The sequence below is a fragment of the Ursus americanus genome, chromosome 32, assembly GCF_024610735.1.
Source record: "Ursus americanus isolate L20-20 chromosome 32, mUrsAme1.1.p, whole genome shotgun sequence".
In the NCBI taxonomy this organism is placed as follows: Eukaryota; Metazoa; Chordata; class Mammalia; order Carnivora; family Ursidae; genus Ursus; species Ursus americanus.
The window spans coordinates 30,493,004-30,520,312 of record NC_142158.1 but is presented as its reverse complement, the minus strand read 5'-3'; the positions used below and the strand labels follow the sequence as shown (position 1 = coordinate 30,520,312).

At 51.7% G+C, this 27,309-nt stretch overlaps 1 protein-coding gene across 2 annotated transcripts; it reads right to left on the bottom strand.

The window, feature by feature from the left end:
- Window positions 1–3,300: 3,300 nt before the first annotated feature.
- Window positions 3,301–27,186, bottom strand: DEF6 (DEF6 guanine nucleotide exchange factor). 2 transcript variants are annotated; one of them, XM_045772023.2, is made up of 11 exons: window positions 25,417–27,186; window positions 15,784–15,924; window positions 14,977–15,162; window positions 13,113–13,349; window positions 12,875–13,021; window positions 10,066–10,174; window positions 9,569–9,867; window positions 8,372–8,538; window positions 8,071–8,269; window positions 6,650–6,740; window positions 3,301–6,438 (listed from the first exon to the last, which is right to left on the bottom strand). In XM_045772023.2, the coding sequence occupies exons 1-11, from the start codon at window positions 25,510–25,512 to the stop codon at window positions 6,215–6,217; spliced, it is 1,896 nt and encodes a 631-aa protein (XP_045627979.1). In that variant the 5' UTR covers window positions 25,513–27,186; the 3' UTR covers window positions 3,301–6,214. The 2 variants fall into 2 exon arrangements, with proteins under 2 accessions (XP_045627979.1, XP_045627978.1); XM_045772022.2 differs by lacking the exon at window positions 25,417–27,186 and adding an exon at window positions 23,037–25,397.
- Between the last annotated feature and the right edge of the window lie 123 nt (window positions 27,187–27,309).

Genomic DNA, 27,309 nt, shown 5'->3' with positions numbered 1-27,309 from the left:
TCGCTGGCTGTCTCTATCTCTGTCACATAAATAAAATCTTAAAAAAAAAAAAAAAAGCTGAAAGGAAACACACTAACATGTTGTCAGCAGTTGTCTTTGGGTTGTGTTTCTAGGAGTTATTATCTTTCTACATTCTTATTCTGAGCATTTCTTTTTCATAATGGAAACAGGGTTGGTTGGGTTTTTTTTAAGAACAAAAAGGAAACATCTTCCTTCTATTGAGCAGAAATTTATATCCTCTAGTGTGCCTATCCCATAGTGTCAGTCCTCTCCCTCGGAGGTAAACTAAGTCAGATTGTTGTCCGTATAAGATACCTTCTGATGTTTGATCCCATTCCCCTGTATTCTTTCTTCCTCAAGCTACAACATCCCTAGTTCCTCGTATAAAAAGATGATGGCTCCCTTTGCCACCAGATGGCTAGCCTCAGAATGTGCCATTTTATGTATATCCATCCCCTTCAAGGTTTCTTGGGTTTTCGCCACCTCATTTCTGAATCACCTTCCCATATTTGGGGAATCTCCCACTTCAGACTCTTTCTCCACTATAGAAGCTCCAAAATGCCAGGCATTTACTTCCAGCCCCCTTTTCAGCTGGGGCATCGCCATACAACCAAGGCTCCACCGGAAGTTGGGAAGAGGAAAACCTGGGAAGCTCCCGTAATCCATTTGGGTGAGTGGCAGAGTAGCAGCTCCGCCTAATTTCTGTCTGTTAGAAGCTGCAGTTGGAAGAGCGGCGTCTCACACTGGAGACACTAGCTGTGGAATCAGCAGCGTCTGTACCCAGACGAGGCAGCTGGGGTGTCTTCAGAAGCACGGTTGGGTGCCCTACTTTGAGGTATTGGTCCTGACTATACAGCCTCCGAGCTGGCTTTCTCTCATCCTCCCAATTATTTCAGGAACTCTTCCATACTCTATTAATAAATTCCCCCCCCCTTTTTTTAAACCTAAACCAGTCAGTTTCTGTTTCTTGAATCTTCATTTTTTTAAGTGTTTTTTTTTTTTTTTAATTTTTATTTGAGAGAGAGTGAGAGTGAGAGAGATCATAGAGGGAGAAGGAGAGACAGACTCACCGCTGAGCAGGGGCTCGATTCCAGGACCCCGGGATCATGACCTGAGCGGAAGGCAGACACTTAACCGACTGAGCCCCCCAGGTGCCGCTTGAATCTTCATTTTGACCAGATTTGTCCACAGGCACAGCTCAAAGGGCTACAAGTTGGTCCCTGCCAAGCCTCTGTAACCCTTTCCAGACCAGCCAGAGATCTCAGGTACCAAAACCTGTTCTGATGCCCAATTACAGTAGAACTGAACAATAACTTACCGCGTGGAAGAAGATCTGCTCTGAATTAGATTCCAGGCTCCACCCCAACGATTTCAGGCCTCAGCTGGTTGGTGAGAGCCTCCCTTAGCCTCCTAAAATCAGCCTCCTTGGTATTTCTGTTCCTCGCCATCTCACCTACAGGAGGGGCCAGAGAGGCAACTCTCCCCTGGCCCCTCTTCAACCTGGAGAGACACCCTGCGTTGGAGGCGGAGGCATCTTGCAGACCCCGGCCACGATCTGCAGCAAGGCTCTTGCACTCTCGCCTATCGCCCTCCTCCCCACTCCTCCTCACGTAGGAGCCGTACCGGGATGACTTGGGACCACAATGGCTGTGCTCTCCACGTGGTCTCCAGAGCTTGTGAGGATCTCCGACGGCATCAGAGATGGGATACGCTCTCCTTTGTCTGGGATGTTGAAAAGGAAAGAAGAGTTACTTTTTAATCCTGGAATTAAAGACTGGAAAATATCTTCTCCTGCCCCCTAGTTCTGTCCTTCAAGACTGAGAGCCTTTTGTGCCAGTTCCAATGTGGACGGTATTCAGGCATCAGGGTGATCTGCCTATCAGTGTCTCATACCTCAACCGTCAACGCCTCCCTGTGGCCAGTCACAGAATATCCAAAAGCCTGGAATGGACCCCATTTACAGTTAAGGAAAATCGAAGCCCAGGGGTTGGCTTGCCACCTCAAGTCTAGACTCTACCTAGTTTCCAACAATGTCTATAATCAGCCTCATTCTACCTTTCTAGTCCTTTCTATCTTCATGGTAGTAGTCTTCAAATTTTTTTGCCTCTCTATTCCTAAAAGAATATATAACTATGCAGCTCCTTGCACATTTCTAAGGTGACAGCTAATATTTTTCGCCATTAGTTTAAAACTTAAAACGTAGAGAATGGGTGTCTTTTCTACTATTCTAAAATATTGACATTCTCACATAAAACTGCATTACTACCCTTTTAAATGCAAATCCCATAGTGGTATGATGCTTACCATCACCCCTTAAAAATACATGAAGAAGCTCTTCTTTATCAATAAAAAAATTACATAGTCTCTTTTCCTCCTTGTACTTGCATTTCCATTCCACGTTCCCCTCAAAAATCTGATCAATGTAACATTTTTTGCTTAAGTCTTTTATTGATTACCATATCGTACATTTCTGCAACCAAAATATGTATATACGTTGAAATTTTTAAAAAAATTTTAGATTTTATTTATTTGAAAGAGAGAGTGAGAGAGAGAGAGGGCACAAGTGGGGGGGCAGAGGGAGAGGGCGAAGCAGGCGCACTACTGAGCAGGGAGCCCAATGCAGGGCTCAAAGGAGGGGGTGGCGGTACTTGATCCCAGGACCCTGGGGTCATGATCTGAGCCTAAGACAGATGCTCAGCCACCAGGCACCCTGGAATTTAGAAAGTTTTTAAGTTTCATCTAACTATAAAACTCTAAATCAGAAAGTTTTTTCTGGGGGCGCCTGGGTGGCACAGCGGTTAAGCGTCTGCCTTCGGCTCAGGGCGTGATCCCGGCGTTCTGGGATCGAGCCCCACATCAGGCTCCTCCGCTATGAGCCTGCTTCTTCCTCTCCCGCTCTTCCTGCTTGTGTTCCCTCTCTCGCTGGCTGTCTCTATCTCTGTCAAATAAATAAATAAAATCTTTAAAAAAAAAAAAAAGAAAAAGTTTTTTCTGGTTGAGTGGCCATTACAAAATTAGTAATACACAATTGATCAAAATAACATGAATACTATGATTTTTGTAAGTATGACACATAAACACAAACAACACATTGGAGATGTATTTTTTTTTAAAAGATTTATTTATTTATTTTGAGAGAGAGAGAGAGCATGAGCAGAAGCGGCCGAGGGAGAGAGAATCCCAAGCCGACTCCACAGAACCTGACACTGGGGCTCGATCTCATGACCCTGAGATCATGACCTGAGCCAAAACCAAGAGTCACTTAAACACCTGTGCCACCCAGCTGCCCCAGGAAATGTATTTCTTTTTTTTTTTTTTAAGATTTTATTTATTTATCTGAGAGAGAGAGAGAGAGAGCACAAACAGAAGGAGGAGGGGCAGATGGAGAGGGAGAAGCAGGCTTTCCACTGAGCAGGGAGCCCCATGTGGGACTCGATTCCAGGACCCTGGGATCATGACCTGAGCTGAAGGCAGACGCTTAACCAACGGAACCACCCAGATGCCCCTGGAAATGTATTTCGTAATGAATCGATGGGCTGCTTTTTTCCCCCAGGTAGTTCATATGTTCATAGTTGAATATAACTTATTGCTGGAACAAGACTGCATTCAGCATCAATGCCAGGCCCATGTTTTCATTCACACTTCATTTTCATTTCCGTCAGTAAGTAGAGGGGAATTGAGAATTTTGATATACATTGGCATCTAAATCTCAGTTGTTTACTGGAAAAACAAAAACTACAAAGATCTAAAAGATATTGTTGATGATTTTTCAGCTGACAATGCAAGTAAGTCCTTCTAGGTTTTGAAAGCAAAGATTTAGAAACCTCCTGACTTGAAAACAAAAAGAATTTGTTGTCCAGCTTTTAAGCCATTCATTTTCTCAGCACCCACAGCCACCAGCAGCATTGCAAATTGCTGCTTTGTTTAGTGTTCCAGGGCATTTCCCTCCCTGGACAGTCCACCATTGAAAGATAGTGGGTGAGGGAGTGTTGAGCCTTGTTACAGAAAGTATGGAAGGCGACAATGTGAAAGAGGACAGCAGTTTTGGGCGCCTTGGTGGCGCAGTCGGTTAAGTGTCCACCTCTTGGTTTGGGCTCAGGTTGTGATCTCGGGGTCATGGGATTGAGCCCCGCATCAGGCTCCTCGCTCAGTGTGGAATCTGCTTGACATTCTCTCTCCCTCTCCTTCTGCTTCTCTCTCTCTCTAAAATAATTAAATAAATCTAAAAAAAAGAGAGAGAGAGAGAGAGGACGGCAGTTTTGGTAAATAGCACACTTGGAAGTTGAGGATCTGCAAATTGATTTTCTTAAAGCTCCTTGTACCCTAGACATACCCCACCTCCAATTAGAGCACCATTGACCTTCCCACTGGTGGAAGGTTTCCCATCCAGAATCCAGATTTCTTGTGCTCATAGATGTGTTATGCTTCTTTCTACTTAATGTTGTTTCCATGTTTTCCTACTGTCCTTTCTTTTGAAAAATTTTAAGGGCCATTGTGAATCCCAGCTCCTACCTAACGCTTCCTTCCCTTTCTTCTGAATTCCTACCACCCTTAGAGTTTGAACCTCACTTCCCATCCCACAATATGCATTGTGTTATACTGGTGGTTTTGTTTCATGACACTTTAAATAGACTGTAATGAAGTCCCTTGCAATAGGGCTCGGTGTCCTTGCAAAAGAAATGAGCTTTGATATCAGCCAGCACATAAGCTGCAGGAGGGCAAGGACTCCATCTGTTTTGTTCTGTGCATGTAGCCAGCACGAAGCATAATACTTGGCATGTAAGAGCTTAATATAGAATTCATTGAATAAATGAATGGACTTGCATTCAAATCATAGCTCCTTCATCACTTTTAAGCTGCGCGACACCCAGACATTCCTTTTAGAATTGAATCATTCAACAAACACCTGTTACATGCCTGCTAAGAGCCAAGCATTGTGCTGGGCACTGGGGATGTGAGTTGAAGATATGTCTGTGCCCTCAAGGAACTCATGCATCTGGTTATGAAGGCTGTTAAGTGAAGGGAGGTGGGAAGGACAGCCAGTGTGAGCGCCCAGAGGAAGGAAAAGGAGGGAGCTGTTAGCAGATGAAGCAGAGGCATGGGAAGCTCTCCTGGGCTAGGGCGTCACAGGCCTCATGTGCCCCGTATGGGAATGTGAACTTGACCTGACTGATTAGATATGCGGCAAGATGGAGAAGGAGTCAAAGGTGAGCACGCAGGAGAATATGAGGGCCTTAGCCGTGGCAGTGGCCGTGGCCATAGAGATGGAGGGATAGCAATGAGAGAGTGAGGGAGGATCTACCAGATTTCGTGATGGGCTGTGCACCATGAGGGGGACGGGGGAAGGAGCACCCTAGATTCTCAGATCTCTGTCTTTGGTGACAAAGTCAGTGAGTCAAATAATATGGGAAAAGAAGCGAGTTTGGAAGGCCTTGGGGAAGTTACCTGACCTTCTGGGTCTCAGCTTCTCCACATGTAACCCGAGAATAATAATATTCACGTCTCAGGGTTGCCACGAGAATGAAATAAGCAGGGAAACTGCAGGGCATAGACTAGATGCTCAGTCAACACTTCTGGGTGATACTAATAATAGTGCGTGCTCGAGCGCCAAGCACTTAATCCTCACAACGACCCTATAAGGCAGGTACGATTAGTATCCCTATTTTATCAACATGGGGACTGAAGCACGGTCAGGTGAGCAGACTTGACCGAAGTCACCCAGTTAGTAAGTGGCAGAGTGTACTGGCCTCCCCCCTGCACTCCACTTTACTTTCTCTGTGACCCGAAATTGGACTTGAGGCAGGAAGAGAGGACATGGCAGGAGAGATGGATGGCAGACCTGATCAGGGGTTCATTCCAAGAGCAGTTTTTATTTGGAAATGTGGCTCCGCAGCCTGGTGGCAGTCTGAGGGCCCATGCTGTTTGGCTTGCTGGTTTGCTCTTCTTTCCAGCCCAGGGCACAGGGTCCTTGGGGTTAAGGCACGAGATCAAGTTCTCAAGGATCAACATCCCAGACAGCCTCAGGGGTCAGGGGCCTGGGGCTGGTGCCCATAATGAACTAGGCTCCATTCTGGACTGTCACGGTTGGAGGGCCGGGGCTCCTGGAACCAGGACCTCAGCTTCCTCTTCTGCGGGGGCTGGCATCACCCACAGGCCAGCTGTGGCCAGGTTCTGGTGGGTATGAGGTTGGGGGGGGGAAAGGGGATAGCAGAGGCTAATTTTCTGGTGCTGGGTCCAGTTTATCTTCCTGAGGGGTGGAAGCCGAGCTGGGAGCCTCATCCCCACCATTGAGGGACTTCTGCTGCTCACTGCTGCTGGGCGAGGGGGTCCTGTTGCCCTGGGATCCCCAGCGGGTCAGGCGCTTTAGGGAGGAGTCGCGGCGGGCAAGTAGATGTGGCTGGAAGCCTGTGAAGGAGCTGCTGGTGGTGGGACGCTTATCTGGCAGAGAAGAGGCAACCGCGAGTAAGGAGAAAGGGGCATGCACAGGGGAGAGGTTGAGGGGCCTTGTCTCAGCCCTTGGGGGAGAGGAGAACCCCCTGACCTTCAATCCCACGCAGCCTCTGTAGATCTGGAGGTATCCCTTCCTCCCTCCCTCCCTCCCTTCCCCCGTCCCACTCCAGAGCAAGCTGCAGGGTCTACCCCTTCTCACCTCCAGGTGCAATTGGATGCATGAGCCGGTTCATCTGAACATTCCAGTGTTTCACGTTGGTGCTGGCCTGGCGCAGCTTCTGCTGGGCAGCCTGTGGGGGCAGGGCCAGCGGAGGGTGGGTCAGAGGCACCATCCTAGACGGGGTGTCTTGACCTTTTCAGGTTTACAGGCCTCTTAGAATCCGACAAAGGCTATTGATCATCTCCCCAGAAAAACTCACGTATGTTCATGAAGAGTTATATAGATGAACAGTTAACTTCCAATTTCAGGGGTCTCATAGACCCCCAAAGGGTCAAAAATCCTCATCATTATAGTTTCTATTTGTTAAGCAGCTAAGATGTGCTAAGTATATTTATTATTTTAGTTAACCTTCAGAGCAGAAGTTAACAAGTGCAAAAGAAGTTAAGCGATGGGGCGCCTGGGTGGCTCAGTCGGTTAGGCGTCTGACTTTGGCTCAGGTCATGATCCCAGAGTGCTGGCATCGAGCCCAACGTCAGGCTCTCTGCTCAGCGGGGAGCCTGCGTCTCCCTCTGCCTCTGCCTGCCGCTTCCCCTGCTTGTGCTCTCTCTCTCTCCCTTTCTCTCTGTCAAATAAATAAATAAAATCTTAAAAAAAAAAAAAAAAGTTAAGTGACTTGGCCCGGAACCTATGTTGAGCCGTAAACCACCGCACCACACCACCTCTCCAGGACCAAATGCAAAACCTCTGCTCCACTGTTCATCCAGCCATTAGCAGTGGTTGTTGGGTGAGGAAATCACAGAGGAACTTTTCCTTTCTATGTTACATGTTTCTGTGTCAGAATTTTTTACAATGACCATGTCAGCCAACAAGGCAAAATAAAATAATCAATATTAATAGAACATCAAAAATTAGGTGTGCCTGGGTGGCTCAGTCGGTACAGTGTCTGCCTTTGGCTCAGGTCATGATTCCAGGACCCTGAGATCAAGCCCGCATCTGGCTCCCTGCTCAGCCGGGAGTCTGCTTCTCCTTCTCCCTCTGCCTCTCCCCCCACTTGTGCTCTCTTTCTCTCTCAAATAAATAAAAATCTTAAAAAAAAAAACATAAAAATTAAAAAACCGAAAAACAAAACCCAAACCCCTCTTCTATGGAGATTAGAGCCCAAGTACAGGGATAGCAAGGTAGAAGAGTATGAGGAAAAATTTCGCCCAGATTCATAACAACGATAAAAATAGCAGCTGATGTTTCTTGCGCACTTGCTACATACTAAACATCACCCATCAGCTCCTTTAATCTTCAGACGATGCTATCACAGGCCCCTTCCCCAGATGAGGGACTTGAAGCTCAGAGAGGTTAGGCAATTCGCCTGAGGTCACACAGCGAGGCAACGGCGGAGTCAGGGTCTGAGAGAAGGCGGCGGAGCCTGCGCGTGGAGGTGCTCCCCGCCCCCACCCCGGGCTCACCTCCACGTCCTCGTCGGCCCGCTGCCGGTTCTGCCGCACCTGCTCCAGCTGCTGCTGCGCTTGCTGCAGCGAGCGGCTCTGCTGTGCCATCTCCTGCTGCAGCTCCTGCTTCTCCTGCTGCGCGCGCTCGATGTAGCGCTCGTGCTCCTCCTTGAGCTGCAGCAGCTGCTTCAGCTTCTCCTCCTCCTCCTCCAGCAGCCTGCGGGGGACACCGGGTCGTCCCCAGAGCCAAGGCGCCTCGCAGGTGCTCAGCAAGCGGGACGCCGGGGCGTCAGGGGACGAGAACGAGAAGGGGTCCTACCTGGTCTGGGCGAGGCGCACGGCCTCCTCGTCGCGCCGAGCTTTCACCTCCAGGTGCAGGGCCTCCTCGAGCCTCTGCTGCATGTCCTCCAGCTCTTGGATCCGCTGCCGCTGCCGGGCAGCCTCCTCCTTCTTCAGTTCCATCTCAGCCTGCATGGAGGCCCGGGCCTGTGCCGGGACGCGGAGCCGCGTCACGGGGGGCACCGCATGGGGTAGGGGAGGCTGCAGGTACGCTGCCTTTCCCCAGGGCTCCGCTGGGCTGGCCCACATCGCCCTCTCCCTGTGAGGGTCGGGAGTTCCTTCAAGGCGGGATTCCTTCCTGATCTGATCTCTTTCTGGGAGCCTGACTAGGTCAGATAATGGTCAGTGAACAGATGCTACATGGGGGAAAGGGGCTCAAGTCACCCCCCCAGCACCAGCCTTAATAATTATTATTATGTGTTATAATATTGGGTATTATGACTATAATTAGGGCTAGCGCTAGTCAGGGAGTGACTATAATTATAATTGTCGTAACAACTAAAGGTGTTTCCTCAACTGATTCTCATCATACCTCCAGGAGCACAGTTAGCATCAACTGATAAGTGATTGAGGCACAGAGAAGCTAAGTAACTTGCCTGAGATCACAAGCCTCCTAAAAGGCAGAGCTGGGATCGAATCCAGCTGCCTCTAATTCCAGCTCTAGATCTCTTAAATCCTAAATCTGATTGCCTCTACATGCCTAGTCCGCCTCCACATTCATCCCTCCTTCTTCCCATCCTGCATTCCCCACACTGGATTCACTGTCAACTTAGACCTAGTCCAATCTAGTCTAGCGTTGGTCCAAACTCATCCCCAACTAGGGGGTCTTCTGCAGCATCTCTGTCCAAACCTCGCTCCCAGCCAAGGTCTCCGAACCAGCACTCAGCTCCGGCCCCACCCCATCTTTCATCTCAAGCTATCCCTCGCCAGGTTCCTGCACCCCCACTCCTTCCTCATCCCGCCTCTGGCACAGGCCCCATCCCAGACACATGTTTCAAGCGCACAGGCTCTGTCCCAAGTCCCTCATTCCAAGCCCCGCCTCCACGCCCTTCCTTCCCCAGCCCGCGGGCTCCGCCCCCGTCCAGGCCCCGCCCCCGGTCCAGGCCCCGCCCCCAGCTCCCGGGCCGCGTGCCTCCGCATGCCTCTGCCGCTCGCCCGCGCCGGGTGAGCGCCCCACCTGCTCCGCCTCGCGCAGCTGGCCCTCGAGCGCCTGCTGCAGCTCGCGGTGCTGGCTGCGGCGTCGCTCCTCCTCCTCCTGCAGCAGGCGCTCGGCCTGCCGCTGCGCCTCCTGTAGCAGCTCCAGCTCCTGCAGCTTCCGCTCCTTCTCCTCCTGCAGCTGCTGCAGGCGCAGCAGCTCCTCCTCCTTGGCCGCCCGGCGTCGCTCCCGCTGCTCCCGTTGCTCGCGCCGCTTCTGCTTCAGGTCCTTGTGCAACGACGTCTTCCCCTCGGCCTGCAGCCGGATCGCGGTCTGGATGGCTGCGGAGGGTCAGGGAGGGGGTCAGCAGGTGGTCTAGCCGGGAGCAGCGGGGTCCTCGAGGTGGCCCACCTCCAGAAAGGGGCCTTAGAGGTGGCTCGAGGCAGTCGCCGGCCTCCCGCTGGGCAGTGTTATCACCCCCTTTCACAGAGGAGGCGACTGAGGCCCAGCCCGACCCCGGCCACCCAGCGAGCACTCACCAGCCGTCCATTCCTGGCGCTGGCGCGTGTCCGAGGCGCTCATCTCGTACGTGCGGGAGGCTGTCTTCACACAGAACATGCAGCGCTTCCCCTCTCGGTCGGGCAGCACCTGGGAGAGGGCAGGTGGCCCCCGACAGGCTGGCTTCACTGGGATGGGGCCACACCCGCCGCAGGGGTGCTCCAGCTCCATCCCCGACCCCTCCGTGCTGACCGTCCTCCCAGGGCACCGCTCCCACTCTGCCAGGAGCCTGTACGGCCTGGCATGGAGGTCAGTTATGGGTGCCCTTGTGTCCCCACCAGTCTTGTAGCCTCTGCTCTTTGGAGGTAGGGTGGGGGTGTTTTCATCTTGGGGTCTCTCCATGGGGCCTGGCACCTAATCCATTATTGAGTGTGGATGCAGATCATTCTTGAACACCGCCAGTGACAGGGTCCTCACTACCCAAATCATTCATTTTCATATAACCCTGCCTTTTTGGGAAAGCTCTCCATTCATTCATTCCACAGATATTGGAACGTGTCTACTGAGTAGGGCTCATTGTTCTAGGCATTTAGGATACTGAGGTGTGCTGAACAGATCAAATCCCTGCCTCCCCTAAGCTTATATTTTAGCGGAAAATAACAGCTACCACCTGTTGAGCTGCTGTTGCTGCTGCTGCTGCTTCTTCCTCTTCTTCTTCTTTTAAGATTTTATTTTTAAGCAATCTCTACCCCCAGCGTGGGACTCAAAAACTCACAAACTGAGATCAAGAGTTGAGCACTCCACCAACGGAGCCCTCTGCGTGTCCCATATATTGAGCTTCGTAGGCTCTAGAGGCTGAACTAGTGTTTTATATGCACCGTTTTATTCACAGCTCTGGAACAACCTTGCCAGACAGGCATTATTTGCTCCACTTTACAGAAAAAGAAACTGAGGCTCTACTATGTCCAGGAACATGCCCAATTCACTCTGCCTGTTAGTGGTGGAGCTGGGCTCTCTGCCTAAGATCTGGCTCTGTCCTCAGTGACACCTGCTTCCTTATGTGACAAAGATGGAGAGAACCTAGGAGGGCTATAATAAAAAATTTTTATAATATTTAATTTATTTATTTGGAGAGAGAGAGAGAACAAGTGGAGGGAGGAGCAGAGGGAGAAGCAGACTCCCCCATGAGCAGGGAGCCTGATGCAGGACTTGATCCCAGGCCCCTGGGATCATGACCTCAGCCAGAGGCAGACGCTTAACTAACTGAGCCACCCAGGCGCCCTATAATAATAATTTTTAAAAATGTAAAATAACACATGTTGACAAGGGTGTGGAGAAAGTGGAGCTCTCATACACTGCTGGCAAGAATGTGCAATGGAACAGCTGCCTGGGAAAACAATTCAGCTATTTCTTAAAAAGTTAAACATAGAATTACCATATGATCTAGCAATTCTACTCAGTATGTATCCAGAGAAATGAAAACATATGCTCACCCAGAAACTTCTGCATGGATGGCCAAACCAGCTTTATTCACAATAGCAAAAAGATGGGAACAACCCATTGTCCATCAATGAATGAGCGGATGAACAAAATGTCGTCTATCTACACAATGGAATATTATTCACCCATAAAAAGGAATGAAGTCCCGACCCATGCCACAACACAGACGAACCTTGGAACGTTAGCTGAAAAAAGCCAGTCACAAAGGGACAAGATATTAGATGATTCCATTCTCTTCTAGGTACCCGGAATGGGCAAATTCGTGGAGACAGAAAGTAGAATAGAGGATAGCAGGGGCTGAGGAGAAAGGAGGGATGACTTATTTCTTAATAGGTAGAGAGTTTCTCTTTGCGATGATGAAAAAGTTTTAGAAATAGATAGTGGTGAGGGTTACACAACATTGTGAATGTACTTAATGCTATGAATTGTACACTTAAAATGGTTAAAATGGCAAATTTCATGTTAGGGGTGTGTGTGTGTATACACATATATTTTTTTAAACTACAATTTAAAATAATTGTTTTAAGCCTCCTAAAATAATAACAGACAGAGCCAAGGTAGGGAAAGGGTGGTGGGAAGGACAGGAGGAGAGGGATGTGGAGAAAAACTAGGGATGTATTGAGTTGCCAAAGGGAATGGAATTTGGGTGAAGGAGAAAAACTTTTCAAGGGGATTTTTAGAAAGTTTTGCTGTGGGGGGTACCTAGTTGGCCTAGTTGGTTAAGCCTCTGACTCTTGATTTTGGTTCAGGTCATGATGTCAGAGTCATGAGATAGAGCCCAGCAGTGGGCTCCTCACTGAGCGTGGAGCCTGCTTAAGATTCTCTCTCAGGGCACCTGGGTGGCTCAGTCGGTTAAGCAGCTGACTCTTGATTTTGGCTTAGGTCATGATCTCAGGGTCCTGGGATGGATTCTCCCTCTCCTTCTGCGCCCCCCCTCCCCATGCTCTCTCTCTCTCAAATAAGTAAATATATCTTTTTTTAAAAAAAGGAATCTCTCTCCCTCTTCCCCTCCCCCACACCCCTCCTCCATGCACTCTCTTTCTCTCTCTAAAAAAAAAGTTTTGCTGTGTAATGTGAGGCATAAGCCATCTCCTCTAAAATCCTTTGCAAAATCCACATTACTCACCAATGGCTTTAGTATTCGATTTGCAGTTTTGGGGTATTTTTTAAGTGCTGGCATGGATGAGAATGGCCTTGAGACACCCAGATGTATTTGGGTTACAGTCATCTAAGCAGACATTTGCCACGGTGGCTTTCACTCACCCTCCTCCCGACCCTCTTGCCTTCACACCTCCCCGGAGAGCCCCTGGGCCCTGGGTTGTGCTCTAGCCCTTCGCCCATTTCCCTCACCTCCACGCAGCATTGAGCATCCAGCGGGATAGTACCCCTTTTCTCTTTGCACTCTTCACTTCCAAAATAGCAGAGGGAGCTGGGCTGCAGCTGGAACCAGCGTTCTGCCCAGTTCCTCCGCAGGTGCCCTCGCTTCCACAGGTAGCCCTGCCAGAGCCAGAGCGAAGTCAGAGGCTTCACTGCACCCCCACGCCCCCTTCACCCTGCCTTGGGGTCCTCCCCGAGTTCCCAGCCTGACCTGCTTCAGGACATCTTGGATGAGCTCCTGGTAGACTTCATGTATGGCCATGCTGAGAGTGTCCCGCCCCACGCCTCGAAGACAGCGCCCCGAGTTGAAGAGCTCCAGGAACTGCCAGACGCTGAGGCCTCCGGTGGTCTGGGCCGCCTGGGCTTCCTGGGCCAGCAGCTCCTCCAGCTCACCCAAGCCCACCTCCAAGCTCATGCTGCTGAGCACTTTCTTCAGCAGGTATTCCACCTGGAGGAGGGGGCAGGCCTGGTGACTGCAGCAGGCAGAGCTGCCTGTGACAATACCGGGGTGGGGGGCCCCCCTCTGGCTCCCAGAGCCTGGGCGGAGGTGACCATGGACAGGGGTAGGGGAGCCAGACGACTAAATGTTGGTGGAAACCAGGGTAGATTTGGAGGGGGTGGGGATCCTGGAGTCCCAACTCCAACTCGGGCATCTCCTTCCCTTCCCCAGCTTCCAGGCCCACATCCCGCTCCTTCATGCTTTAAATTAAGGGCAGGGGGAAGGTTGAGGGCCGGGGGCCAGACAGAGGCAGCAGATCATAGAACACGTCAGAGGGGTGCAAGGGCCCTCTCCTCCCTTACTTTGCCGATGATAAAACTGAGGCCCAGAGGGGAAGTGACTTGTTCTAACTCATACAGCAAATTGGTGGCAGCCAGAACTTAATTCATGTCTCCTGAATCCCATCTGAGTCCTTATTCCAAGCCCCAACCCCAACCCCGAGGATCCTTCCCTTGTGAGAAGGCAAAGGGATTGGGGGTGGGGGTAAGCAGGGCAGGGACAGGAAACCTGCTACAGAGGAACAGGAAGTGGTGGTTGGGGTACATCCTGCTGCAGTTTGTTCATACAACATGTTGATCACGGCAGCAAGCAGCCTTCTGGCCTATGAGGGGCCCCCTTACCCTGACAAGCAGGGGTCTGACGGGGTGCCTGGCCAGGTGCCTGTGTGATGGACACGTCCCCTCCCTGCCCCAGCAGCTTCTTGGGACACTCTCTTGAGGACTTTCACTCTGGAGGTTACTGGGTCTCAGGAGTGGGGTGGGGTATACCAGTTCAGGAATTAGGCATCTCCCCTCACCCTTCCCACGAACAAAAGCAAGGAGGTAGATCTGAGTGTGATTAGATGTGCCAGGACTTCTTATAAACACAGAGGACCCCTCCCCTCCACACCCTAAGACCCAAATTCACCCCGGCATCTTCACAGCCACCAAAAGGGCTAAAGGTCAGGAGAAGGCTGAATGGGTGGGGGAGAGAAATGGAATGGGGGGGGGGAGCACCTGCTCTGGCTTTGCCCATGAGTAGGGGCACAGACTCCAGGCCTCTACTCCCAGGATGCCCCCTCTGGAGCCCGGAGCTGGGTCTGCCCTGGCTCTCCTCTACATTAGAGAAGACAGTGAGGGAAAACTCGAGAACTGGGGCCACATTTGGTTGCCCCCTCCCACCCCTGGAGTAATGGGTCAGACATCCCAGGAAGTCTCCCTTCCCCTCATCTAGTAACCTTTTCAGATTGCCACAGTGCCTAAAATCCTGTCATTCGATCTCAAATGTTTTCATTTAAAAATGCCCGGTAAGGTATCAGGCATTTACACCTCTGTGTAAATAGAATCTGTGGTCATTTTCCTCCTTGGGGGGCTAACAGAGCCCTAAAGGAAGTGTAGTTTTGGTTCTCCTGGGCACAGTGACTCTGATACAGGCCATTCTAGGCATCTGGAGACACCTGGGTGCAGAGAGGCACCAGCATGGGGAGGCCAAGAAGAAAGGGGATGTGGGAAAGTTACAGAGGTGATTTGGCCTCCTTCATGGTTTTGCTGAGACCCGGCCCCAGTGATTCAGTCCCTGGGGCGGCCAGCACCCTCACCTCATCAGGAACCATGATCAGAGGGTACTTGTCCTCAGACAGGAAGTTGAAGAGGCACCAGAGGCGGAAGGCATCCTCATTGGAGAGCATGCTGTTCCCGTTGCTGTCCACCCGGTAGTTCTTCTTGGCCGTCAGGGTCCAACACAGCTCATCAAAGTGCTCCTTAACGAAAGCCCCCTCCTCCACCTGCCACCAGGCCTGCAAGTCAGCCAAAACGGCCACCCCATCCCTGCTCTACCACCAAACAAGGCTCTAGCTGCTTTCGTGGGGTCACCTACTCCCCTGCTCCCCACCCTGCCAAGTTGAGGCTCTAACTTAGGAATCCCTGAGCTGCTTATCAGGTAACTAGCTGATTCCAACCACCCGCCCCCTCCACACCCACCCGAGTCCCCTGCCAGTAGAGAAACTAGTCCCTCGGTGCAGGGGAGAAAGAAGGGGAGGCCAAGGTAGGGGGATGGACGACCATGAAGAACCTAAGCAAGAGTGACAGCTGGGGGGCGGGCACAGCACTGGGGGGAGCTGGAAAGCCCTTGGTAAAGGCGACAGCCGGAAATGGGAGGTCAGCCTAGGCAGGGATGGGGAGGAAGGGTGGAGGCTGGGATACAGGTGAGGGAGATGGCGGAGGGAGATCAAGGGAGCAGGAGGGGACAAGTGGCTGGAATGTGAAGGACAGACATGGGAGGGAAGAGACGGGATAGTGGGGACGGAAGTGGGAGTTTATAGGTGGGAGGAGTTGGGGTGGCAATGTACTGGGGCGCTGGCCAGACTGGGAAGTGGGGAGAAGTGCTCCCTCGAGCAAGGCCCCACCTTGTCCAGGATGTACTTGTTGAGGTAGGGCATGTATCCCTGGCTGGACACAGGGCCGTCGTCGTCATCCCGGAAGTGCTCCTCCAGAGCCACAGGGTCGTGGGGGATGTGCAGGACCGTGTACAGGTTGTGGGACAGCACCTGAGACAGAGTGGCAGTTTGCCTTCCCGTGCCCCAGCCGAAACTGGGCTAGAGGGCTGCTCCCACCTCCTGGCTTGTCGCCATTCGCATCCTGGCTAAGTCCTCTGCACACATTATTCAATTCAATCGTAACTAAAACATAGGCATTTGTATACGATGGAATATTATTCAGCCATACAAAAGAAGGACATCTTGCCATTTGCGACGACATGGGTGGACCTTGAGGGCGTTATGCTAAGTGAAATAAGTCAGAGAAAAATATATACCATATGATGATCTCCTTTATATGTGGAATCTAAAGAACAAACTAGCCCCCCATCCCCCACCCCAAGCTCAAAGACACAGAAAACAGATCGGTGGTTGCCAGGGGCAGGGGGTAGGGGTGGTGGGTGGAACGGGTGAAGGGGGTCAAAAGGTACAACTTCCAGTTATAAAATGTCAGGAGGAGGAGACTATAGTTAATACTGTATGCCTCTCTGAAAGTTGCTAAGAGTAGATCTTAAAAATTCTCATCCCAAGAAAAAAGTTTTGTAACTCTGTATGGTGATGGATGTTAACTAGACATTGCGAAGGTGATCATTTCACAATATTTACAAATATCACATCATTATGTTGTACACCTGAAATTAATATAATGTTATATGACAATTATACCTCAATAAAAACAAAAAACCTAGAATGTGCACCCTTACTATGCACTAAGCACTGAGCTAAGCACGTTATCTATAATTCACTTAACCCCGTGACAACTGTTAATATCCCCCTTTTACCGAAGAGGTAACAGAGCTAGGACTCAAGCCCAACCAGCCAAGCTCTCAGCCACTTCATTAGGTAGGGATGTCCTGTCTCTGCAGACAAAGACACCGAGTCAAGAGATTCAGTAACATGTCCAAGGACCCACAGTGAGCAAGAGTCTGGGATTCGAACCCAGCTCCGCAGATCCCAAAACCCAGGTGCTTCCCAGGATGCTGGGCTGTCAAGAGGGAGGTGGTTGTCACCCCAGGGCAGGAGCCCCGAATTTCTCATCGTTCCCATCAAAGACTCGGTGTTCGGGCTGCGGTGTGCCTGCCCCAGGACGGGCAAGTGCAGTTCCAGTCACTGTCCTTCAAAGACAGAAGGGAGCAGGAGAGGGTGGAGAAGCCTCATGAAAAATGGTCTGTGACATGTGGAGGAAAAGGCCTAGAACGGACGGTGGCTGGGATGGTGTGAAGGGGAAACACGAGTTGAATAACAAACCCACCGTAATAGAACAAAGAGATTGAAGTTTGAACGAGATCAGGAAAAAATAAAATTGCCTTGGGGGTAATTCTGTCATAGTACTTATCACAGAGTGAATGATTAAACTACTCATTACCGGGGCGCCTGGGTGGCTCAGTCGGTAGAGCCTCTGACTTGATTTCTGCTCCGGTCCTGATCTTGGGGTCGTGAGATAGAGCCTCACATCAAGCTCTGCACTGAACAGGCAGTCTGCTTGGGATTCTCTCTCTTCCTCTTTCTCTGCCCCCCGCCTCCCCGATCGCACACACACACACTCTCTAAGTAACAAAATAAAAAATAAATTTTAAAAAATAGTCATTATTGCACACCTACTATGTGGCAGTCACTGTGTGAGGTGCTTTCTATACCCCATGTCCAACCTCCACAACAACTGTGATACACAGACATTATCCCTGTTTTTCGGATGAAGATGCCGAGGCTCGGGGAAGTTCAGAGTAAACGGCGGGGCTGAGCTTGGAACCAGGTGTGCCTGGCTCTGAAGGCTGCCTCCCTCACTGTTACAATGTGGACCCCGAGACTCTCTGCAGGTAGATTGGGAATTCTGGAGACAACGTCTCCGCTCATCTCTATGTCCCACGGCCCCCGTGTCCTCTTCTGCGCACGAAAGGCAGTCAATGGATGTTGAGTAGAAGGGCTGCTTCCACCAGGTAAGCTTAGAATCAGTTCCTGAGACAGGAGCTGGCAGCATCCCAGAGGAGGCACGTGTGCCAGATCTTCACTTCTTTATTATCTGGTGACAGGAGATGGGACAAAGGATTGAGACTTTTCCCCAGTATTCTCCTGCACCTCAGGCTCGCCTTAGGCAAAGCAGAAGTTGGAAGGCCCAGCAAGAGGGTGCTTCTCTTTTCCCTTCCTCCGCTCTGGGCAGCCATCCCTGACCCCCGCCCCCACCCTCCACCCCATCATCTCCTGTGCCAGGTTTGGTTCTAGAGGACATCTTCAGTTTCTTCCTGATGAACTCTGCCCTCTCCACCCATATTTGGTAATGGAGCCTCGCTTTTTCTTGGAGAAATACCTCTCCCCATTCTCAGTATCTGTGGTATGGACTATTTGCATCCCTAGACCACCCGGCGGCAGGGGTGGACATATCGGAGTCACGGTGATTGGCTCAAGGAAGGGCACGTGACAAATCCTGGGCCAATGAGAATCAGCCCTATGATTTTTGCTTCCGCTAGTGGAAAGAGGTAAACTCTCCCCATAGAATTGTTAAGCTGTCGGAAGGGAGATAAACACCTTCACCCTCTGAGCCTCGGTGTCATTATCAGTAAAACAGTAGGATAATACCTGTCCGGTGGAGAGGCTGTGAGGATTGAGAGAGGATATACAGAGACAGCCAGAATTAGATCTGCACAGAACAAATGTTAGATCCCTTCCTGTATACAAAGCCATCGAGGGGCGCCTGGGTAGCGCAGTCGTTAAAGCGTCTGCCTCCGGCTCAGGGCGTGATCCCGGCGTTCCGGGATCGAGTCCCACATCAGGCTCCTCTGCTGGGAGCCTGCTTCTTCCTCTCTCACTCGCCTGCTGTATTCCCTCTCTCTCTGGCTGTCTCTCTGTCACATAAATAAATAAAATCTTAAAAAAAAAAAAAAAAAGAAAGCCATCGAATTGACATAGATCAGAAGACTGATAACATTTGGTACTGAAGAGGTTGTGGAGAAATAGGGACTTGAATGCCCTACTGTTGAGGTGTGAATTGGTAATCTTTCTGGAGGGCAAGAATGTATCAAACTTAAAATTGGGCATGATCCCAGCATTTTCGTGTGTGGTTTTTTTTTTTTTAAGATTTATTTCACAGAGAGAGAAAGGGAGAGAGAGTAAGCTGGGGGAGGAGCAGAGGGAGAGGGGAAGCCAACTCTCCACCGAGCAGGGGAGGGATTGATCTCTGGGTTGGGAGATCAACCAAGAGTTGGTGGTGAAACTGACTGAGACTGTGCCACCCAGGCGCCCTGCCCCCGCAGTTCGAATCATCTAACTTGTAGATGCTCAAGGGAACAGAGCTACATGTACAAGAATGTTCACTAGGCATTGTTCATAACATGAGGAATTGGAGACAGCTCAAGGCTCCTTCAGTAGGGGACAGGTACATTGCGTCATGGACCTATGTGTGGTTGGAAAGATTTTACATCTGCCACTTGTGCGCTTATGGGCAAGTGACTTAACTTCTCTTAAACCTTGGTCTCCTCTCCAAAGGTTTTTTAGAATGAAGAGCTTAACCCAGCACCTGGTGCATAGCGCATTGTTTAATAAAAGTTGAGTGCTATTTTTATTATGTTTTTATGAACAGACATGGAAAGATATGCATACTATACTGGCTGGTGAAAAAAGCAAGCTGTAGAATGAAATGTTTGTAAAATAAATGTGTGCAAAGACTTGGTTGAACCATAGCAAATTTTAATAGCTGTTTTAATAGGTTGAAACAATAAAATGTCAGCAATTTCATACGGTTCAACCTAATATGTTCATGTGCACATAGGAAAAATCTAGAAGACTCAGCAAACTGTTAACAGCTATCACCCCACCATCCTTCCCCAGGGAGGGGAGGAATTTTCATCATCTTTAACATTACATTTGTCTTTGAATTTTTTTTAACCAGTAACATGTTTTACTTATAGAATAAATTTCATCTTCTTTAAAATTATATTCTTCTGCACTCTGATTTTTGTTTAACCAGGAGCATATATTGTTTTTACGACAAAAATTTAAAACTATAGAGATAAAAAGCAAAGAGTGCCATTAACCACTGTTACTAATGTACCCTGTTGTTAAGTTGCTCTATAATAACATTCCTTTGCTAGTCCCTTCTTGTGTGAGCATTTCTGGGTGCTCTACATTCCTTGAGGGCAGCAAGGACTCTAATTTAAGGCCTGATTCCAGAGCTCAGTACGATGTCCTGCACACAATAAGTGTTTTTGACGGACTCCTCAAGTCTAACTTAAATGTTCTAATGGTTTCCCGTTGTTCTCAGAGTAAAATCGCAAGTCCTTCCAGAGGCCTCAGGCCCCCTAGGACCCGACCTGCTGCACGCTTTCTGGTTTCATCCCTCTTGCTTACTTCTCTGCAGCTACTCTGGCCCTCTTGACATTCCTCAGACAAGCCAGGCACACACTTGCCTCAGGGCCTTTGCACTTGCTATGTCTTCAGCCTGGAACATTGTTCTCCCAGGTCCAGGCATGGCACACACCCTCTTCTCCTTCCAGTCTTTACTAGATGTCACCTTCTCAAGGAGGACTTCTCTGGACCACCTTATTTAAATCTATAACCTCGTCCCCTCTGCCCCCACCCCCAATCTGTATCCCCGTTTCTGCTTTACTTCCATGTCATATATCATTTTCCATCACATAATACATTTTTACTTATTTTGGTGCTCATCTGTGTTCTCTGACTAGAATGCCAGCACCTCAAGGGTGGGGATTCTTGTCCCTTTTATTCACCATTGTATTCACTGCTGTATCATATCATGGACACGAGATAAATACCTGTTGAACGAACTTAAATGCTTCACGGGAAGAAGTAGGAGAAATACAAAAGTCAGACAGACATGGATTGAATCTCTCTGAGCAAATTAAGCTCACTGGGCCTCAGTTTTCACAGGTCTAAAAACGGGGTTCAAAGAGATGCGGTACAACCCCACCCCCACCCCAGGATAGAAGGGGCCACACAGCAGCACACTTATTCGAGCTGTTCCTTGCCTCAGTTCATTCGTCCACACTGTCCTGTAAGACCTGCCTTCCTCACCTGTACCGTTTGCCGGTGGAATCTGAGGGGTCCGGCACAGAGACTCCAATCCCTGTGAACTGTCAGGTGTCAGGACAAGAAGGAATTAAAGGCCCCAGACACTGGGGGCTCAGGGCCTCTCCCTGGAGAGTGCGGCCGACCTCAGGCTGCCAGGCTTCCTGTGCCTGGGCGAGGGTTGGGGCTAGAGGTGGGGAGAGGGTGTGACCGGAGGAGGGTCACGCTGGAAAGGAAATGGCAGGGGTGGAGGCCAGAGTGTGCAGGAGCGCAGGGGCTGGTTTCAATGAGAGCCCTGGAGGCAGGGACTCTCATTATTCTCCTTTTAGAGATGAGGACATCAGGGCGCAGGGAAGTGAAGTGTCCTCCTGGAAGTCGGCCTCTAAAGGCCTCTCAATCTCTGTGCCACTTTAGCTCTGGCTGAGCCTCAGAATCACCTGCGGAGCTGGTGAAACCCTGCGCTGGGCCCGCCCCCCCCGACTGACTCAGAGTTTCCAGGGGTGGGGTCCAGGTGTCTGTAGCTTTCAGAGCTGCCATTCGGGCTCCCTCTGAGAGGACGCTCACAGTCTCACCGCCCAACCAGGCAGCCCCGGACCTCGGAGTTGGCAGCCCCTGACCTTTGAGAGGCTTCATTTACGCACTGTTTCCTCTGAAGGCATGGGGGGAAGTGGTTCTCCTCAAGGGGCTTGTGAGTTCCCTAGAAACTCAAGTGTGGGGACGGGGCAGGTGCCGAGCCCATGGTCCTGCGGTTCCCAGCCTTCACTGGTTTGGGAACCCATGCAGAGCACCGAGTAATGGCTGCAGAGAGAATGAATAATCTCTCTCTTACTTAGATGGCCTATAGTTTTTTTTTAATGTATCTAGGTGCCAGGTGATTCTTTTACAATATACAGATCCTTTTAAGAGTTTACTGAAGGTCTTTTCCCCAACCAGCGGGTACTAAAGCACAACTACTATCACGAGGGAGGAGCACTGGAAATTTTAAAAGGTGGAACTCTCTGGATGAGGTGTGTGCCTGTTGACAGCCAGAAAGGGCTAGAGGTGGGGGGGGGGGTGACTCAGTCAGTTAAGCAACTGCTTTAGGCTCAGGTCAAGATCTGGGGTCCTGGGACCGAGCCCCACATCTGGCCCCCTGCTCAGCAGGGAAATCTGCTTCTTTCTTTCTCTCTGCCCCTCCCCACCGTTTGTACTTTCTCTCACTCTCACTCAAATAAAGAAAATCTTTTAAAAAAAGAAAACGAAAAAGAAAAAGAAAGGGCTAGAAGGGGTTGAGGGTGGGCACCAAAGGAAAGACAGGCTCGGAAAAGGGAAAGGGGAGACTGCATCAAGAGTCAATTTCATCTACTTGACGTACTTTGTTAAAATGTCTTTTAGTAGGCTAGCTGGCGATCCCCAGTCCAACCCTCTGCCTTTCCAGATGGGAAACCAGAGGCTCAGAGATGGCGATCACCTCCCCACGGTCTTCTCGCTGGGGAGCAGGCCTGTGTGGCTCTGAGTCAAGTGCTCTGCACGTCACTAAATCGTCCCACCACTCCCTGCCATCCTAGCCCAAGACCAGCAGCACGGAGGGGTCAGAACAAAGCTGAAGATCCCAGCCAGCAGATTCCTGGACTGGAGTTGCTCTTAATTTTCCCTCCACCATAGTGAAGGTTGTTGTCCCCCTCCAGAGGCAGAGCCTGAAGCTCAGGAGCCTGGAAGACCTGAAAAAGCCAAGTCGGGAAGGCCCCAGGTTGCCCTCCCTGCCCACCCCAGCTCCTGCCAGTCAAGGGGAAGGGGCAGGCCTGCTGCCTCCTAAGAGCTCATTGAGCCAGAGACACACTGGTCCATCCACATCCCCAATCCCAGGGCCCTCACCCCAATTCTCAGCTGATTCCCCACTAGGCCTAGAACCAAGGCTGCTCCCCTAGGGAAGAGGATGTGGCCATGAGAAAATCCATCATTGCCAAGGCTCTCCTCCTTGCAGCCATCTGGCAGCACCACTGCTCCCTCCCAAAGTTCTTTCGAGAAGGAGGTTCTGGGGACCCTGGGAATATCATGCTCCACCTAAATCCATCCTGGGCACAAGCACCATGCCTGTTAGTCTAATTGTACTTTTCTCAACTCACCTGGCCAAAGGCAGTTGTACTCTTTACAAGAACCCGAACAGAGGGAAACTCATCTGCTCTCTCCCAGAAGCCTTCTCTTCTCCAGAGAAAACCATCCTGTCTCCTTGGGCTACTTCTCAGAGGCCTGGCTGCTCTTCCTCCTCCCTCATCATGGCTTTTTGCCCACAGCCAGTGGCAGCCTAACACATCAGGGAAGTGGTGACTGTCACAAACAGACATCGCTTGCTGGGCTGGTGCACGTCTCCCTTCCTGGTCCCAATCCAGGACCCTAAAGGCCAGGGACGGTATTAGCGAGGACAGACTAACCCCAAGGTCTTTTCCCTTCTCCCCCGAGTCTTTTCAGGGGTGGGGTTGGCCCCTGCTGGTATCTCTCTCATCTGCTTCTTCCTCTGACTTCTGACCACTTCTCTATTGCTCCTTTGCCTTTCCGGCATCCCTGCCCCCAACACTATCACTACTTCCTCCTATTCCAGCATCCCTCACTATGGTCTCAGGGAAGAACTGCCTTCCCTATCCTTCTCAAGCGTGACAATGGGCCCTACTGTATCTGCCTCAGCCACCACCCGGCCCAAACTCCCATCGCTAGCAGAGATTCCCAGAGTGGACACGTTTTCTGTGGAGTGGGGGAGAAAGTACCTTTGCTCCTGTGTGACAAAAGGCTACTGAGAGTGGGCTCAATTTGAGCCGTGATACAGTACGGACGGTGGACAGTTCAAGTATGTAAGCTCCTAATAGAACTTCCCTGCAATATTCGACCTGTGGGGGTGGGGAGGGGGCATCGATCCAGCTGGAGGCCAAGATATGAGGGTCAGGGTAGGAAGTCTTACTGGCTGATGGCACCAAGAAAAGGGGAACCCCTTTCCATATGTGAGGGGCAGGCATAGAGAGCCTGGAGCGGTTACAGGGTACAGGTAATGGAGACAGATAATGGTACCTTGGAGACAACAAACTATGGAGGCTGGGATTGTTCCTACAAGACATGAAAGGCCGTGGGAATGGGTGTAGGGCACGGGTTTCTGCAGGGATGGGTTTTGGATGATCTGCTGTTCTCCTGTCTATCCTCAAGCCCCCACTAGAGGACGTGGTCTGCAATAAGAGGATTGAAGTAGAATGTAAGGAAGAATCTGCCTGTGGAGGAAGCCTTCTGGGTGATCAAAGGCAGTAGTGGCAGTGGGGAGTCAAGAATCATTTTTTGGATGCTCATAAGTCTGGCTAAGGGATAGACTATGGGATGGGACCAGTTTGGAACATCCAAGTTTACTGTGTTCAGCAAAGAAGGGGGTTGGAATGGGGGTGGGGCATAATGCCTGTCCTGCCTTATTCATCTCGTTGGCAGGCACCTCCTACCTTGGTCATTAAAAATGGAGGTTTCCTTGAGGCTGCAGGCCTCCTTTGGTGGTGCCCAGAAGAGACACCTGAAATCTAGGGCCTAGCTTCATGCCAGGCACATAGTCACTCGGTAAACATGTGAACTGAAAGAATGATCCCCTGAGGCAGGTCACCGAGAGCTGAGGCTTACCCCTGCTCCTGTCTCCTCGGGTTCCCTTGTTCCAGTGGCCTGGGGCCTTGCTTCCTCCCCACTAAGCAGGGTGGAGAAGGCAGCACCAAGCCAGGACTGGAAGAAGGAAGGAGAGAAACTTGCTGCTCTCCCAGGAATTGTCAAGGACTAAGTACCGATCTGTAGGGCAATCACTGATGGGGCTCTTCCTGGGCTCAGATTCAACCCCCTCCCTGCCTGAGGTCCCAAGGCCAAAGGGAACAGCTTCCCAACCCGGCGTGTGGGAGGAGGGGGCGGTGAGCTGGGCGGCTGCAGAACAGGGTCTCAGTCCTTGCCCCTTCCCAGTGCTGTTGCCTCTGGGAGGCAGGGTTCAGAGGGGCTCTTCTCTGCCAAAGGTGACCCAGTCAGCCTGGTTTGGAACTGGGAGAGGCTCTTTAAGCCTCTCTCTCAGCTCCAGGAGGAAGTGACTGACAAGTACTAGCTAACTGTCTCTCTTCAAAGTCAGGAGGAAGCAGCAGGAAGGAGTAGGGTGCGTGCCCAGGCTTCACTCTGGGGGAGACGTGTGCTCATCACACGGAGTGTAAGATGTAGCCTGGCCCACTGGCCTTCAGAACCTCAGGGTGCCACCTCCACCCTCCAGAGAGTCGGGGGGGGGCAGGTCTGGGGGCAGAGGCTCTGCAATTCCTCCCTGGGGCCCCAGACCCCGCGCAGCAGCATCCACCGGGCTGCGTCGTCCCGGTTACCCAGTCCCGGCTCCCCTCCCCAGGCCTGGGCCTCCGGGTGGCTGAGTGCCATCAGCTCAGCGCTGCTGCCTGGCTCCTGGGCGGCAGGGGCCGAGGAGGCATGTGTGCCGGCCTCCCCTGGGCCCTGGGGGCCCCTCACCTTGAGCTGGGACTTGGAGACCTTGCCACTCTTCTCCACGTCCAGGGCGGTGAACGCGTACCAGATGGATTTGAGCAGCTCCTTGCGCAGGGCCATGGCTGAGGTGCCCGCCCGGCCCGGGGGCGGCTCTGACACCGAGATCCGGTTTCAGGAAATGCAAACGGCTGTGGAGACCGCAGAGGGGCCATGGCGCGGAGCAAGAGCTCCACCTGCCTGCTCGCGCGGGCTCCCCGTGCTGCCGGGAACCGGCCTATTGCTCTTGCAGTGCTCATGGCCTCACTCTCTGCATGGGACCTGGGGACCAAACCCTGGACAGCCGGAGCCCTGCTTCTGGTCAGTGTGGCTCCCCAGGCGTCAGGCCCTTTAGAAGTCTCCTCAGCCCCAGAAACTTCCGGGCCTTCCTGGGCTCCCAGAGGCAGCCTGCTGAGGGGAGGGGAGGAAAAAAAAAAAAAAGCAAGCCCACCCTGGCTTTCAGAGGGTGGTGGCAGAGGGTACCCTGTCTCAGTGCCACACTTACCAGGCGGGAGGCCTTGGATGAGTTACTAACCTCCTTGAGCAGTTCCCTCAGGGTAGAGCAGGAAACATACCCACCTCACACAGTTGTAAGGTCTGGGGTTGGAGGTAAAGCAGAGCAGGCATCTCTTTTAGGGCCATCTAACATCACTGTGGTGGTGGGGCTCCTCCCAAGCGGAAGAAAACAAAGGCGATGACACAAAGTTGGCGGAGGAACGGGGCCAGGGCACCTCTCCAGGTCAGGCGGGCTTGGCACGTGACTGGTTGCCTCCCCATCCTCTGGGCTTTGGCTCTGAAAGGCCTCGGCTCAGAAAGCTGCCCACTCTGGGGCCCACTGGCCCTGAGGATGGGAGCCAGTTTCTGAATCACACAGCTGAGGGGGGAGAACCTTGTGGGGGGCCAGCTCCAGGGTGCTGACAGCAGGAGGCTTGGCACTCAGGGCCCTCCACGGCATGCTTCCCTTTCTTCAGATCCACTGCCTGTGAGGGCTGGGACACGCTCACGCCCAGAACAGTGGTCATGGATGTTGGAAGAAGCCTGCTTGGGTAATCGAGACATCCCTCTCCCTGGGGGCATGCCCCAGCCCCCTCTGCTTCCAAGGAGCTGCTGGCACGAGTAAATGGAAGAGGAGAGGGTACCCGGGCTGGGGGGAGGGGTTCCATTCCCAGGTGGCAGGAACGGGCTGGGGCACATCCATCGCCCTGGGGAGAGGAAAGGAGGCCCCTACAATCCCTGCAATGCTCCCATACCGGAGGAGGCAAACCCAAAGAGTTCTTCCCATCAAGTCCCCTACACTACATCCCTCCCTTCCCACCAGGGCTGGTCTGATCTTCCCACACACTTTTCACTACGGTCCAATCGTGGCTTTGGGATCCCATAGCATGGTCCCAGACACCTCCCAGTGGGCGTCCCCAGAGCCGGGACTTCAGTACCAGAGCAGCAGAGGCATCAGAGACCCTTGCTAACCTTGGCAAAGGCACCTCCTACCCCCACTCCATGGTGGGGCTTTGCCCACATGGAACAGCTGACCATGCGCATAGCATACATGGGAGGGGGCTGGGCACGGAAGGGCTTCTATATCACAAGAGGTAAGGTAGGAGAAAACACAATTCCTCCAGTCCAACCACCCTGATGCCAGAAATCCAACCAGAGCCTGGGGGCAGTGGTCACCCTGGGCCCATCTGGCCACCCTGGAGCCCACCTGCTCAGGTAGAGGCAGGAAGCCCCCGGTGGCTCCTTGGGGCTTTTCTTACACCTGGCCTTCCTCCCCCTGTGCCCCTGGGAGGCCAGTCCCACCAGCCTGGCACTGACGCTGAGTGGGGTTGTGCCAGGGATACAGGGCTAAGAGCCTGATTTGACCAGCCCTGCTATCAGGGCCCA